General features: G+C 42.7%; 1 protein-coding gene across 1 annotated transcript in view; it reads right to left on the reverse strand.

The window, feature by feature from the left end:
• Window positions 1–17,298, reverse strand: part of LOC110526925 (SH3 and multiple ankyrin repeat domains protein 2) — a 102,395-nt gene that overhangs the window by 30,440 nt on the left and 54,657 nt on the right. Inside the window, exons 8-10 of the mRNA XM_090239444.1 lie at window positions 6,058–6,193; window positions 5,791–5,871; window positions 5,658–5,672 (exon numbers count right to left, since the gene is read on the reverse strand). Of these exons, the coding sequence (XP_090095570.1) occupies window positions 5,658–5,672; window positions 5,791–5,871; window positions 6,058–6,193 (232 nt within the window). The remainder of the gene's footprint in view (window positions 1–5,657; window positions 5,673–5,790; window positions 5,872–6,057; window positions 6,194–17,298) is intronic.

Genomic DNA, 17,298 nt, shown 5'->3' on the forward strand with positions numbered 1-17,298 from the left:
AAAATGAATGCTATTTGTTGAATATTAAGAGAACAGTAATACTTCTGGCATTTTTGTAAAGCTCAAATTCTCCCCTTTTCAAAGAAACTGCTTCTATTTACCCCCTTGACAGTTATGAGAGAAATAATCAGAGCTGTAAATTGTTTAACCTCTAGCGAAGGCTTTTTAGCCTATATGGTTAATGGGGGACTTAGAGGTACCCAGCATCACGGCTTCATTGCTCCAGACCACCAAAAGGGGGGAGTTAGAGAACTCATTATGAATTTGGGTCCCAAGGTTTTAATATGACCACTCATATCTAGTGGTTCCAATGACGAATTTGATGTGAGCCACCTGTCGCTTACAACTTTCTTCAGCAAAGATGACTGACAAAACATTACAGTGGAAGCAAATGTAAGTAACTATAACGTCATAACGAGTCAAGCAAACAATGTACAATTGAGATGAATATGTTAGTTAAACGATTGTGCATATTTTGTGTCATGAAGTTAATTTATGAAAATCGCTATTTAGCAAGGTTTTCTGTCAGTCATATCCACAACCAGGTGTATCAAACTCCATTCTTTGAATGATGCTGTGTCTGCATGTACAATTGAAGTCGGAAGTTTACATACACTTAGGTTGGAGTCATTAAAACCTGTTTTTCAACCACTCCACAAATTTCTTGTTAACAAACTATAGTTTTGGCAAGTCGGTTAGGACATCTACTTCATGCATGACACAAGTAATTTTTCCAACAATTGTTTACAGACAGATTATTTTACTTATAATTCACTGTATCACAATTCCAGTAGGTCAGAAGTTTACATACACTAAGCTGACCGTGCCTTTAAACAGCTTGGAATATTCCAGAAAATTATGTCATGCTTTAGAAGCTTCTGATAGGCTAATTGACATCATTTGAATCAATTGGAGGTGTACATGTGGATGTATTTCAAGGCCTACCTTCAAATCAGTGCCTCTTTGGTTGACATCATGGGGAATCAAAAGAAATCAGCCATGACCTCAGAAAAAAAATTGTAGACCTCCACAAGTCTGGTTCATCCTTGGGAGCAATTTCCAAATGCCTGAAGGTACCACATTTATCTGTACAAACAATAGTACGCAAGTATAAATACCATGGGACCACGCAGCCGTCATACCGCTCAGGAAGGACACGCATTCTGTCTCCTAGAGATTAACGCACTTTGGTGTGAAAAGTGCAAATCAATCCCAGAACAACAGCAAAGGACCTTGTGAAGATACTGGAGGAAACAGTAATCCACAGTAAAACGAGTCCTCTTTCGACATAACCTGAAAGGCCGCTCAGCAGGGAAGAAGCCACTGCTCCAAAATCGGCATATGAAAGCCAGACTAGGGTTTGCAACTGCACATGGGGACAAATATCATACTTTTTAGAGAAATGTACTCTGGTCTGATGAAACAAAAATAGAAATGTTTGGCCATCATTATGTTTGGAGGAAATGGGGGAGGCTTGCAAGCCGAAGAACACCATCCCATCCGTGAAGCACGGGGGTGGCAGCTTCATGTTGTGGGGTTGCTTTGCTTCAGGATGGACTGGTGCAATTCACAAAATAGATGGCATCATGAAGCAGGAAAATTAAAATGGCTATATTGAAGCAACATCCCAAGACATCAGTCAGGAAGTTAAAGCTTGGTCGCAAATGGGTCTTCCAAATGGACAATGACCCCAAGCATACTTCCAAAATTGTGTCAAAATGGCTTAAGGACAACAAAGTCAAGGTATTGGAGTGGCCATCACAAAGCCCTGACCTCAATCCTATAGAAAATTTGTGGGCAGAACTGAAAAAGCGTGTGTAAGCGAGGAGGCCTACAAACCTGACTCAGTTACACCAGCTCTGTCAAGAGGAATGGGCCAACATTCACCCAACTTATTGTGGGAAGCTTGTGGAAGGCTGCCCAAAACGTTTGATCCAAGTTAAACTATTTAAAGGCAATGCTACCAAATACTCATTGAGTGTATGTAAACTTCCGACCCACTGGGAATGTGATGAAAGAAATAAAAGCTGAAAGAAATCATTCTCTCTACTATTATTCTGACATTTCATTCTTAAAATAAAGTGGTGATCATAACTGACCTAAGACAGGGAAATTTGGCTAAGGTGTATATAAACTTCCGACTTCAACTGTACAAATTATTTGTGACATTGTGGTTACAATAAATTCTATTTACAGTAGTGATGGACAACTGGAGGCATTTTGAAAACAGGTTTTCAAACACTTGTTTTTCCACAAGTTTACTATTTGCAGGACAACAGACTTTTTATAGCTACTGGTGTGAAAATGCCAGACAAGTTCGATCGGGTTTAAATCAGGAGACCTACATGTAGAGTGAATTAAAACTTTTTTTTTTTAAAGATTAACAGTCGACCTACCGAAGGTGTTGTAGGTATTTTATTTATTTATTTTTATTTACCCTTTAGGGTGGTACCATTCTGCTCATCTGATGAAGTTGCTCATGGTTGAGATTCAAACTTTGAAGACCGAGATCGAGTCATTTAACCTTTTGCGTGTAGGGGGCAGTATTTTAGTTTTTGGCTAAAAAACGTACCCATTTGAAACTGCCTATTTCTCAGCCCCAGAAACTAGAATATGCAATTGACAGATTAGGATAGAAAACACTCTAAAGTTTCCAAAACTGTAAAAATATTGTCTGTGAGTATAACAGAACTGATATTGTAGGCGAAAACCTGAGGAAAATCCAATCAGGAAGTGCCTCTTATTTTGAAATCTCTCTGTTCCTATGCATGCCTATCCTCCATTTAAGGCAGACCAGCAGAACGAGAAACATTATCTGAGGGCAGAAATACGGGCGACAGCTGATGCATTGGTCCAGAGCCAGGCGACATTTGTGGAGAGTCAGGTGGAGAATGGCGTGTTGAAAAGGGCGAGTATTGAGATGGAGTCACAATCCATATCAGGTACACCTGTGAGCTCTGGAACTCCACCTCCGACAGGCAGAGTCAACATATGTGGCGGGTTCGTCAGGTTGTCGGTTCACCCTGACATTTCTATTCCTCTTCTGACAACAGAACTTGACCAACTGCTCACTAGGCACAGCAAGGGCCGCCCGGACCGATATGCTGTTCTCCTATTCCAATGATGTGTAACCGAAGAGATACCACGAGCGGGTACAGAATACAAACTGGGATGGATCCGAGGCAAATGTGGCTTACCAGTGAACCTCCGGGTGTTCCTCATTAATACTGTGTCTCAGAAGTTTCTGTCCATGACTGATGCAACCCGAAAAAGCATTAAAGACAGAGTTAATGAGTACTTGAGTTCACCAAGAAAGTCTGGACATGGCTTTCTCTCCCTTATGTAAGGAATTAGGCACTTTCCCATGTTTCCTACAGTATGTACTGTAGGTTATGTTTACTTGTCAGACTGCACAGTTGCCTAATAAACAAATGTGTCTTCAAAATGGCTTATCTTCAAAATGCTTTATTATCCAAATGTAAAAGCATATACTGTACAGTACTGTATTTCTTCATCAGCATCTTTTATGTTTTCTTTAATAAAATAATAATAAAAATACTCTTTAAAAATGCTGATTATTTAGTTATGGATTCATGACGAATTACTATGGGAATAAATATCACTGATTTACAGAAACTTTGGAACAAAGTTGTCTAATGAAGGCAAACAATTTAGAATTGTTATGCTGTAGCCTACTCCCGACCGTCACGTTTTATAGCGCCATATTTTCCATTTCATCCTCACGGAAACCCAGAAGATTTCGTTTTTCCGTTTTTATCGGAATAAAAACACCATAATATTAATCAAATTAATTAAGCCAAATTTCTTACAATCAATCCCATATGCTATGTTATTACAAAAAAAGTGTTTAAATTATTTAGTAATGCAAATATGGAAGACTATCAAATGCTTCTCAAAGATGCCCTTTGGTGGTCAAACTAGCACTAACTTGCATTAACAGAAACAATGGGTGACAATTAGATAACGTGCCACAGAATGCTGCAGCAGCCCACAAGGTCTCCTGTAGTATGGCACAACTTTTAAAGGAGTAACCACTGTATGCCATTTCCTGGTTGCAAAAACTTCAGTTTATGTGACAAAACAAGTATAGTGTAGAGAATCATTGTACCATCTAAAACGCTGTGAAATATATTTTCCATAACCAAAAATATTGTATTTTCAGCTGTTTGAAGCTAGTGTACAAAACTTTAAGTAAAATACGCAAAAACTAAACTTAAGAACGGGAAGCATAGAAATAGCCGACATAGAACATATCTACTGCTTCTTAAACGTGCTTTCAAAGCGCATGAACGATCTATAACTCACATTTCTATGTGAATTTGGTCAGGTAACCTAAAAAGTTACATATTGCAGCTTTAATAGAAAAAAAAATGCACGGACTATTATGTGACTAAAATGGCTATGACTAAAACTACACAAAAATTGTCCTGAATTTAACTAAAACTAACAAAGGATGAAATGACAAAAATGTGAAAATTGTGAAAATGTGAAAATTAACACCACAAGTTTCATCCCCATTCACCCTCTCTGTTTCTCTCTCTTCCTCTCCCTATTCCCTGTCTTTCCTCCCAGTCGTCTCTCTCTCTTTTCTCTCTCCCATTTTCCCTCTCTGTTTCTCTCTTTCTCCATATTTCTTGTATTTGATCTCTCTTCTCTCTCCATCTCTCTTTCCTCCTCCTCTTCTTTCTGTCTCTCTTTCCCCTAGCTGAGATATAATTGTAGTGCTATAGCGTAGCGTGCGTCCCTAGCTACCCACCAGTTTCTCCTCCTCTCACCGGTGGTCTAGAGCAACCCTTCTCAGAAGCGCTGACTGTTCCCTCTGTCAGAACACATTACCACCACACTGCGCTCCCATTCCACACACGGGCCCTCAAATGAGATCTTGGCCCAACACACATACACCCATTCACATGTGCATACACACACTCACAAACGGAGTATCAGAATCACACACGCAGATGCACGCTCTCACACAGACACAACCGTGTCTGTGTTTCTAACTCAAAGCAAATGTTATTGGTCACATACACATGGTTAGCAGATGTTAATGCGAGTGTAGCGAAATGCTTGTGCCTCTAGTTCCGACAGTGCAGTAATATCTAACAAGTAATCGAACAATTTCACAACAACTACCTCATACACACAATTGTAAAGGGATGAATGAGAATATGTACATATAAATACTTAAGATTTCCTAGGGTAACAATGTAAGAAATAACACATAAAAAACGAAATACTGCATAGTTTCCTAAGAACGCGAAGTGAGGCGACCATCTCTGTCGGCGCCATCTCTCTTCCACTCAGACATTAATGCAACTCTAATGCCATCTTTGCAACATGCCAGCTCCTCGTTTCCATGGTAGTTACACCAAAAAAATTCTGTGGAGGTATTTTCACAAACGACCACTTCTCATGCAATGACGCAGACAATCACTGTGAGAAATAATAGCAAAAATATTACAATCTAAAATAATACATGGTTAACATAATGAACAGCATGTTAGGTTTGAACCAATGGGCTTGACACTATAGCTTAGCTTCACGGGTTCAAGAGATGAATAAAACGTCAAGGAATCAGCATGTTGAATATGTTGAATATCAGATGCACTTAGTGTATGTTTAGCTCCACTCCTTACCTTTACTGATTTCCACTAATGGGAGATAAATAACAAACCAATAGGGACAGAAGAGAAAGATTGAAAAGAGGGCGTGGTTAGAGAGTCTCGTCTCAGTGACTCCTTTGTGAGAGCCTATCAGATTGCCCCTTACCTAGTTCTTCCAGTTCAGAGGTCATAGACTTGGAGCGCATAGACAGGGCGGTGGTGGGGGCTCTCTTTGGCGGTGGGGGGGCTAAGAGAGAGAGAGAGGCTGAGAGAAAAATACATTTTGAATTTGGCCTTTATTGGCACATTTCAACACCCAAAATACATGTATCATTTTTGCATGAGCGTTGGTTGTTGGGACAGCATTGTGCTACTACTGAGATGGTGCGTACCTTTTTCTACCATAACATGAAGTGGTGTAGGGGTGTAGTACCTTTTTTACGTGCGGTATCCTCAGGGTCCATATTCCTGCTGACCGTTACCACTTTGATGATGAGGCTGTTCCCTGCATGACGGATCATGTTGACCACCTGCCTGTGGCCCACCTTCACCACATTCTCTTGGTTCACCTAACAACACACACAACACATACTCTTACAATACACATATTTATATATCTGTGCCCTAACACACACACACAACAGTATAACACAATACAGTTATGACGGTGTGAATTTGGTCCAGTAGCCATGGAACCTAATCCATTCAGATGTTCCAGATCAGAATGTGTGCGAGTGAAACCATGTAATGCCAGAGCACAGACCACATGTGATACTAAGATACACACACACACACACACACACACACACACACACACACACACACACACACACACACACACACACACACACACACACACACACACACACACACACACACACACACACACACACACACACAGAAAGAGTGGTATTTAGGGAAGTTGTTACCATCATACATATATTTTTACAAGAGAAACTGTTGCGTTTTTCAAAATGTAAACAAATGGGGATCCCACAATACTAAAACTGGAACGACATTCTCAGTAACGGTTGCACAAGAAGAACTGTGTGCAAACCACGATATAAATATTACTGTTTTCTTCGATTGCTAAACGACAGTGGACACAACTGGAGTCACATGTGCAAAACTCTAACTACAGTCTGCACAGCAGCAGTTCATGTGGACCAAACTCTAGTTCGTTTTTCATTGCTTGAACACAGTTTTCAAAACTCTACACACTTATCCCATGACTTTAACCACAACCTGCACAACACTGTGGATTTACAGCACTTTGTTCAAATGCTAACACACTGCTGTCAAAACTGTGAACCACACATTCAAAACGGAATAGATTTCAGCCTTGTGCCTTTCAAACACTGCTGATTGCAATTTCAGCTGAAAGGCTAAGCAAGTGTCTTGTTTTAGACTTGTTAGTGAACACACACACATATTACAGTATATATAGGTAGAGCTCAGAAAGACTCATTTTGGAAATGGAACAAGGAAGATGGGTTCGTGGAGGGAGAAGGGTGGCAGGGAGAGGGCGGATGCGTGGAGGAAGACAAAGAAGACAAAGAGCTGTTATTTCAGATGAAATAAGGGATACACTTATAGACCATGTCGTGAACCATGGTCTCTCATTGAGAGAGGCAGGGTTGAGGGTGCAACCCAATCTGCAAAGATCCGCTGTGGCATCTGTAATGCGAATTTTCCATCATGCAAACAGGTGAGAGTTACATCCTTACAGTAAATGAAAACATTACAGGAATCTATTTTGTATTGCAATTATAGAATATTTACACAGATATATATTACAGTCAGTTTGACTGTAAAATATATTTTTACAACAGGACCCAAAGGCTGCCCCCAACAGGGGGAAGAGGAAAAATATTTTCAGATGCGCAGGAAAATGCTATTGTTGACATGGTTGTTGTCAACAATGCAATAAAACTGTGGGAGATTCAAGATAGAGTGCTGGCTGATAATGATATATTTGAAAATGTTAATTCTGTCAGCACAACAACTATTGCTTGAGTCCTAAAGAAACACCAAGTTACAATGAAACAGTTATACACTGTACCGTTCGAGAGAAACAGTGAACGGGTAAAAGAGCAAAGATACCAATATGTCCAGGTAAGACGTCTGAGGTTACGTACACAGCTATACAAAATATTTACAGTAAAAACAAACACTAGCATTTCTACAGTAAAACTGTGCACTTACTGTTTTTCAGAGAGTAATGGAGGTGGAAGCACTGGAAAGACCACATTCATTTGTATTTATCGATGAAGCTGGATTTTACCTTGCCAAAACACGGCGCAGAGGAAGGAATGTTATAGGTCAAAGGGCCACTGTGGAGGTTCCAGGCCAAAGGGGGGGAAATATCACCATGTGTGCTGCAATGGCCAATGATGGTTTGCTTCTCAACACACCACTCATTGGCTCATACAACACAGAAAGGCTTATAGCTTTCCTAGAACAGCTCTATGCTCAGCTAGTGCCAGCAGAACAGGGGGAGCCAGTAAGAAACCCCCAAGTTTTTGTCATAGTTTGCGATAACGTTGCTTTTCACCACTCTGCAGCTGTCACAGATTGGTTTGCAGCACATCACAGATTTATGGTTTTGTACCTGCCTGCATATACACCCTTCCTCAACCCAATAGAGGAGTTTTTCTCTGCCTGGAGGTGGAAAGTGTTTGGTCACCACCCACATGACCAAATGTCTCTTTTGGAAGCCATGCTTCTGGACTCGTGAGGACACGAGTCCAGAGGACTGCCAGGGATGGATAAGGCACTCCAGAAGGTTCTTCCCCAGGTGCATGGCAAGAGAAAACTAGATGTGATGTTGAAGAAAACCTGTGGCCTGATGCTAGAGAGAGGCAGGATTAGCCCCTCAATTATTTGTTTGAATTACAGTATGTACTTTTAGTTTCTACCTTTTTGTTCTCCTTACTGTAATTCCGTAAATTACTACAGACTGTTGAAGCAAACTGCTAATTTTCATTTACCTTAAAGAATTGTTATGTTCTAAAAATTTTAATAAATCATGTGAAAGAATGTCACTCTTTTCTTTTAAGAAAATATTACTTTGTATGAAGTCACTGAAATTGTTCAAACTGTAAAGATGAAAAGTTTGTATTTTCTGTATTGGTGTTTGATGCTAGTGTTTTTACTCTCAGTGTGTTCTGAGTGACAGTGTGTGTTATCTCAGTGAGGGTTGTGCATAGTGTTTGGCTGCACTGAGCGTGTTTTGAGCCATGTGTTAAGAGTTATGTTGCTTGGAATGAGTTTTGCAGGTGATGTGAACTGTTTAGCTCAGGTGACTGTTGGTAGTGCAGACTGTAGTTAGAGTTTTGCACATGTGACTCCAGTTGTGCCCACTGTCGTTTAGCAATCGAAAAAAACTGTAGAATGAGCGCCAACCTCTAGCTGGGCTTGGTGTGGGCTATCCTGTGCTGGGCTTGGTGTGGGCTGGCTTGTGCAGGGCTGATATGGGCTAGCTTGTGTAGGGCTGATATGGGCTAGCCTGTGTCTGGCTATTCTAGGCTAACCCGTGTCGGGCTGGTGTGGGCTAACCCCAGATACTGCACCTGACACATTTATGAAACTGCTTATTGTAGTTAGTAATAAGAATGTACCCATTATGAAAATGAATGGATTGATGTGGATTTTAAAAATTGTATGGTTGTGAGGGGTGAATTAAAAAGAATGACAAATAAGTCTGGCTCCACAACCGATTTGCAAAAGTACTGAAAATTGAGAAATCATGTGACAATACTGAATGAAAAGAAGAAGCAACTATACTATGATAGTCAAAATATTTGGAGCACCTTACATTAAATTTTGGGAAAAAATACAAACTCAGCTACATCATTTAGTGAATCAGATGGCATAAAAAAACCCACTGATATTGGCAAATACTTTCATGACTTGCCAGCAACAAACGCAGACCCTACACATCCAAGTATAACTGACCAAATTATGAAAGATCAGCATTGTATGTGGAAGAGGTGAAAAAAGTATTGTTGTCTATCAACAATGACAACTTGGATGGAAAATTACTGCGAAAATTACAGCCTAAAAGAAAGTGTGTGCCATCAGGCTTGGAGGGAAGCAAAAGTCATTCTGCTACCCAAGAATAGTGAAGCCACCTTTACTGGCTCAAATAGCTGACCAATAAGCCCGTTACCAAAAAAACAGACTTCAGCATGCTTATAGGGAAGGACATTCAACATGCATGGACGGCACGGTGGCACTTACACAAATTACTGATGATTGGCTGAGAGAAATTGATGACAAAAAGATTGTGGAAGCTGTTTTGATAGACTTCAGTGCAGCTTTTGACATTATCGATAATAGTCATCTGCTGGAAACCGTATGTGTTATGGCTTTACACCCCTTGCTAAATTGTGGATAAAGAGTTACCTGTCTAACAAAACACAGAGGGTGTTCTTTAATGGAAGCCTCTCCAACATAATCCAGGTAGAATCAGGAATTCCTCAGAGCAGCTGTCTAGTCCCCTTACTTTTTGAAATCTTTACTAATGACATGTCACTGGCTTTGAGCAATGTACGATGTATCTACAGCATGTGCAGTTGAAGTCGGAAGTTTACAACAATTGTTTACAGATTATTTGATTTATAATTCACTGTATCACAATTCCAGTGGGTCAGAGGTTTACATACACTAAGTTGACTGTGCTTTCAAACAGCTTGGAAAATTCCAGAAAATTATGTAATGGCTTTAGAAGCTTCTGATTGGCTAATTGACATCATTTGAATCTGTGGATGTATTTCAGGGCCTACCTTCAAACTCAGTGCTTCTTTACTTCACATCATAGGAAAATCAAAAGAAATCAGCCAAGGCCTCAAAAAAAAATGGAGAACTCCACAAGTCTGGTTCATCATTGGGAGCAATTTCCAAATGCCTGAAGGTACCACGTTCATCTGTACAAACAATAGTATGCAAGTATAAACACCATGGGACCACACAGCCGTCATACCGCTCAGCAAGGAGACTCGTTCTGTCTCCTAGAGATTAATGTACTTTGGTGTGAAAAATGCGAATCAATTCCAGAACAACAGCAAAGGACCTTGTGAAGATGCTGGAGGAAACAGGTACAAAAGTATCTATATCCACAGTAAAACGAGTCCTATATCAACATAACCTGAAAGGCCGCTCAGCAAGGAAGAAGCCACTGTTCCAAAACCGCCATAAAAAAGCACGACTAGGGTTTGCAACTGCACATGGGGACAAAGATTGTACTTTTTAGAGAAATGTCCTCTGGTCTGATAAAACAAAAATAGAACCGTTGGCCATAATGACCATCGTTACATTTGAAGGAAAATGGGGACGCTTGCAAGCTGAAGAACACCATCCCAACCGTGAAGCACGGGGGTGGCAGCATCATGTTGTGGGGGTGCTTTGCTGCAGGAGGGTCTGGTGCACTTCACAAAATAGATGGCAACATGAGGTAGGAAAATTACGTGGATTATTGAAGCAACATCTCAAGACATCAGTCAGGAAGTTAAAGCTTGGTCGCAAATGAGTCTTCCAAATGGACAATGACCTCAAGCATACTTCCAAAGTTGTGGCAAAATGGCTTAAGGAAAACAAAGTCAAGATATTAGAGTGGCCATCACAAAGCCCTAACCTCAATCCTATAGAAAATTTGTGGGCAGAACTGAAAAAGTGTGTTCGAACAAGGAGGCCTACAAACCTGACTCAGTTACACCAGCTCTGTCAGAAAGAATGGGCCAAAAAGTTTGACCCAAGTTAAACAATTTAAAGGCAATGCTACCGAATACTTTTTGAGTGTATGTAAACTTCTGGCCCACTGGGAATGTGATGAAAGAAATAAAAGCTGAAATAAATAATTCTCTCTACTATTATTCTGACATCTCATGTTCTTAAAATAAAGTGGTGATCCTATCTGACCTAAGACAGGGAGTTGTTACTAGGATTAAATGTCAGGAATTGTAAAAAACTGAGTTTAAATATATTTGGCTAAGGTGTATGTAAACTTTTGACTTCAACTGTATACACACACACACACACACACACACACACACACACACACACACACACACGATGGTTTCAAATATTCTTGAGGAAGGAACATCGTGATGAGGGTGAATCATTGTAGTTTCATTACACTATACATAAGGATGCCTTTAATATGGATTTTAATCTATGCCTTAGAATTCTTAAAGATGTTTACTTATTCATTCAAAGGCATCATATCAGGTACCAAAGCAAAGACCATACCTTCTGTAATGATAATAAGTTAATGAACTATCAGCCAATAATTATCTATTATAAAAGCACAGGAGCCTGCTGAGGGGAGAACGGCTCACAATAATGTCCAGAACGGAGCAAATGGAATGGCATCAAACACCTGGAAAACATGTGTTTAATGTACTTGATACTATTCCACTTATTCCGCTCCAGTCATTAGCACAAGCCTGTTCTCCTGAATTTAAGGTGCCACCAACCTCCTGTGAATAAAAGGTGTAGTGATACATAACAACAAAGTTTGGACTGACGTGACATAACTTTGGCCTACTCCGCCATTATTTCCTTCCTCTGAACCCAGGGTTTCAGACCTGACCAATAAGGTTTGATTCCTGTGCTCTCTTCCGATACCAGAGTGTCTCTCTGACGCACATGCTCAGAAGGCTTCTCCCTCCGCGTGCATCATTATCATCAGCATTATACATGCAGGCACAATGCGCCGATGGTTGCTAGATGACTGCTGCACTGCGTAACCATTCTAACTGGGAGTGCGGTGTTGCTGTATGAAAAAAGGGCAAGTACCATTTATTTTTAAAGGGGTTGGGTTGACAATCTGGGTTTTTCGTCAATGGAGTTTTCACAAATTCAAGTCTATAATGAGCTGCTCAATGATGAGCTGCTCAGTATGTGTAGGTAATCCTTTCTAACACAGATTCTTTTGAAAGATAGCTCTCCACTTTCTGGAGGACAGAGTTTTGAAATCAGTGGAATGCTTGGTGGATCAGAGTAAAATTGAGAAAATTCAGGAGTTTGATTGCCAATGCAGAGGGAGTCGAAAAAGAGAACGCAGAAGGCTGTTGTATAAAATGCCAAAAGGGTGCAAAGCTGTCATCAAGGCAAAGGGTGGCTATTTGAAGCATCTCAAATATAAAATATATTTAGATTTGTTTAACACTTTTTTGGTTACTACATGATTCCATATGCGTTACTTCATAGTTTTGTTGTCTTCACTATTATTCTACAATGTAGAAAATAGCACAATTAATGAAAAACCCTTGAAAGAGTAGGTGTTCTAAAACTTTTGACCGGTAGTGTACGTTTCCAATTTTGTCAGAAAGTTGGTTTCATTGCAAGTTAAAGCGTACTGTTAGCTAGCTAGCTAACGTTAAATGTATGATCTGTGTAGTAATATTATTCGTATCTCAGAGCCATTAGCATTACTAGTTATAGCCTAATGTTAGATAGATAGATGGCTAACATTCATTCGTCTTGAATTACTTGGTTGTTTAATATATGACCGTACTCACTGTTTAGCACATAGCCTCACATGTGAATCCTTAAAGAGATGGTGGGGCTAAGGCTTAAGAGGGTGTTAACCATGCTGAATGGGTGTAGACAAAGAAGAGCTCTCCAGTAGGTGTACCAAAACACTCAAGGGGCCATTTTCTCAAAAGTGAGGATACAAGTTTATCAACTTTCAAAGCAGAATTACTTTCCTATTATTCCTCAACTGTACTGTATGATATACCATTTTCTAGCTCTACTTATATCCAATGTAAAAAACATATTTAGCTACATAAGACCGAATCGAGCCGGTTGGTCACAACTGACCGTTATAACAGAAGCCTGGAGGTGTTCTAGGCGTGAAGATATTTCAATGGTCTAGGAATAACTTAATATTGGCTTGAACTGCATGCAGACATTTAATTAATTGACATATTTGGCAAAATATTAATTAATTGGCTCATTATCTTCGACCACCCAGTCGGCGGAGGAGAAGCGGCCAGCCGACTGTTCAACATCCGCCAAGGGGCCAGACCAGTGGCTGACTTCGCCATTGAGTTCCGTACCCTCGCCGCCGAAAGTGGGTAGAATACAGAGGCCCTAGTCACTGCTTTCCACCAGGGTTTGTCGAACTCCATCAAGGATGAACTGGCCTCTCGGGAACTGGGAGAGGACCTCGAGTCCCTGATAACGGTGGAAAAATCAGGATCGACAACCGCCTCCGAGAACGCGCGAGACAGAGCCTTTTTTGACACCACCCTTGTATCCCGGTTTCCTGAGCACCCCAAGCCCAGCATTGAGGAGCCCATACAGCTGGGACGCACACATCTGAGCCCGCGTGACAGGCACACGCACGAAGGCTGCTGCCGCTACTGCGGAGGTCTCGACCATCTCCATGCCCAGAGCTGACAGGAAACACCAAGGCTAGCCAGGACAAGGGGATACCCTGACGAGCTGTGCAGTTACCTCCCGGCTACCCAGTCACCGTCTGTCACTACCTGCAACCCTCCACTGGGACAACTGTCAACACCAGATTCAAGCCTTCGTAGACTCTGGAGCTGCAGATAATTTAATTGATCAGGACTTTGTCAGAGAATTATAAATCCCCTGCGTGGAGTGCCCCGTCCCTCTGAAAATCCAAGCCCTCGATGGACGGCCCATTGGTGCCGGTCAGGTGGAATATCAGACCAAGCCCATTTTACTGCAGGTTGGGGTGAACCACTCAGACTCTTAGTTTTTTTTAGCACTGCTCCTGAGAACCCCCTTATCCTAGGGTACCCCTGGCTAGCGCTACATAACCCATTATTCTCCTGGTCCACGGGACACTTACTAGACTGAGCTAAGGACTGCCAGGCTAAAAATCTAAGATTCCCATCAAGAGTCTCGTGTCCTCCTGCATCCATTGAAGACCAAGATTTCTCCGCTCTCCCTCCTGAATACTTTGACCTTCTCTTCAGTAAGAGAAAAGCTGCCACCCTTTTCCCCTCATTGTCCATACGACTGTGCCATATATCTCCTATCCGGCTCCATACCTCGCAGAGGCCGTCTGTACTCCCTCTCGACCCCTGAAGCAGCAGTCATGAACAATTACATCCGGAAGTTGCTCGAGGCAGGTTTCATTCGACCCTCTACATCCCCAGTTGGTGCAGGCTTCTTCTTTGTGGGTAAGAAGGATGGAGGCCTGCGTCCTTGCATCAATTACAGAGGGTTGAACTGGATAACGATCAATAATCGTTACACCCCTACCTCTGATGGCTGCTGCCTTGGAGTTGGCCCAAAGGGCCCAATTCTTCACCAAACTGGACCTCTGCAACGCTTACAATCTGGTGAGAATCAGGGAGGGAGATGAGTGGAAAACTGCCTTTAACACCTCTAGTGGTCACTATGAGTATTTAGTCATACCTATCAGATTATCCAACTCACCGGCAGACTTTCAAGCATTGGTCAATGACAATCTTAGGGATATGTTGAATCGGTTCATCTTTGTTTACCTCAACGTTTACCTGATCTTCTCCAAAACTCTCCTCCTGAGATGCCTCCTGCAGAGCCAACTATATGCCAAGATAGAGAAGTGTGAGTTCCACATATCCCAAGTGTACTTTCTGGGTCACATTATCTCTACCGCAGGCATCCAAATGGACCCCGTAAGGGTTGAGGCCGGCGCCGACTGGCCCCGTCCCACCTCACTCAAGCAGGTCCAGCGGTTCCTCGGGATTGCCAATTTTTACAGGTGTTTTATACGCAACTTTGGTGCGGTGGCAGTAGCTCTCACGGTCCCAACCCGCAAGTCCCAGACCCGGTTTTGCTGGATTCCCGAGTCTGACAGGGCATTCATGGAGCTCAAGGGACATTTCACCTCTGGACCCATCATTGTTCACCCTGATCATATTCATCCCTTTGTGGTAGAGGTGGGCGCCTCGGACACCGGAGCAGGGGCAGACCTTTCACAGCGGAACGAGGAGGACAAGAAACTGCACCCATGCTCCTTTCTCTCCAAGCGGTTCTTGTCAGCGGAACAGAACTACAATGTAGGCAACCGGGAGCTCTTGGCAGTTAAGTGAGCCCTTGAGGGGTGGAGACACTGGTTGGAGGGGGCACCTCGTCATTTCGTGATCTGGATAGACCACAAGAACTTGGTCTCCATTCAAGAAGGCAAGAGTTGGAACGCTCGCCAGGCTAGATGGGCTCTGTTTTTTAACAGGTTTGATTTCACACTAGCCTAGAAACCAAGAATCAGAAAGCAGACCTCTCCCACCAACACGATGTCTCTAACAAGGAGAGGGACTCTGAGCCCATCACCCCCAGATCCTTTGTTGCGGCCTGTTCCACCTGTGCCCAAAGCAAGTCCTCATGACAGTGACGTGGCTGGGTTGCTCCAACCTCTGCCCATCCCCAGCTGGCCCTGGTCCCACCTGTCCGTGGACTTTATCAGGGCTACCACCATCCCAAGGGGTTACCACTATCCTGGCGGTCATTGATCAGTTCTCCAAGGCAGTCCATTTCATTGCCTTACCCAAGTTGCTCTCAGAGAAGGAGACTGCTAATCTCATGGTTACCCATGTCTTTCAACTACACGGACTTCCCCAGGACAGGTCTCGGATCGTGGGCCCCAGTTCGTTGCATGGAATTGGAAAGCCTTCTGCTCCCTGTTGGCGGCATCAGTGAGTCTCTCCTCGGGATTCCACCCACAGTCAAATGGGCAAACGGAGAGGGCAAACCAGGAGCTGGAAATGTTTGTCCGTTGTTTTGTCTCCACCCAGGCCAGCAACTGGAGGAAGTTCCTCGTCTGGGCGGAGTATCCTCACAGCACACTGCCGAACTCTTCCACTGGACTGTCACCGTTCAAGTGTGAGTTCGGGTTTGCCCCCCCCCCCCACTGTTTCCTGAAGAAGCGGCCGAAGTGGGGGTGCCATCAGCTGAGGCATTCATTTGACGATGACGCCGCACCTGGATCAGAGGGCGATCCTCTTTGCTCCACTCCTCTGCCCGACACCAACACCAGGAAAACCAGCACTGAAGGCCTCTTCGGCTCCTCCGACCAGGTTAACGGGTGTGGTTGTCCACCTGTGATCTTCCCTTAAAGGTGGACTCGCAGAAGCTCGCTCCACGCTACATAGGACCATTCAAGATCCTGAGTCGCATCAACCCGGTCACCTATTGTCTCCAGCTTCCCAGGTCTATGAGTGTCTATCCATTCTTCCATGTCTCACATCTCAAGATGGTGAGGACCAGTCCATTCTCTCCTCCCACACCTGCCCCTCTGCCCTCTAAACTTGTTGATGGTCGCCCGGCCGACACTGTTCAGCATCTGTTGGTCCGAGACACCCTGCAGTGGTTCCACCTGTCACCAGAGGGCGGCAGAGACTGTCCTAGAGACATTAACGACACTCAGGAGTGTCCAATTTACTGATTATGATTTCCCTGTTAAAAGAGGTGTGTTTTCTGTTGTGCTTTGCAGAAGCTTGAATTGTTTACAGTGTGCGTTTGTTTCCTGAGTGAGTTTGAGACTTGGTGTTTGTTGTTTTTTCAAGTGTACTGTGATCATGCGGCTACCGTTTCTCAGTAAAGTATTATGTTTATCCTTAACCACTGATTCCTCGTCTGGTCTCTTCTCTGCACCTTGGTCCAACCTTACCATGTCACAATCAGAGCTGGCTGCAGACAACGACCAGTT

The sequence above is a fragment of the Oncorhynchus mykiss genome, chromosome 6 (genome assembly GCF_057628025.1).
Source record: "Oncorhynchus mykiss isolate SJ-2025 chromosome 6, ASM5762802v1, whole genome shotgun sequence".
Taxonomy (NCBI): Eukaryota; Metazoa; Chordata; class Actinopteri; order Salmoniformes; family Salmonidae; genus Oncorhynchus; species Oncorhynchus mykiss.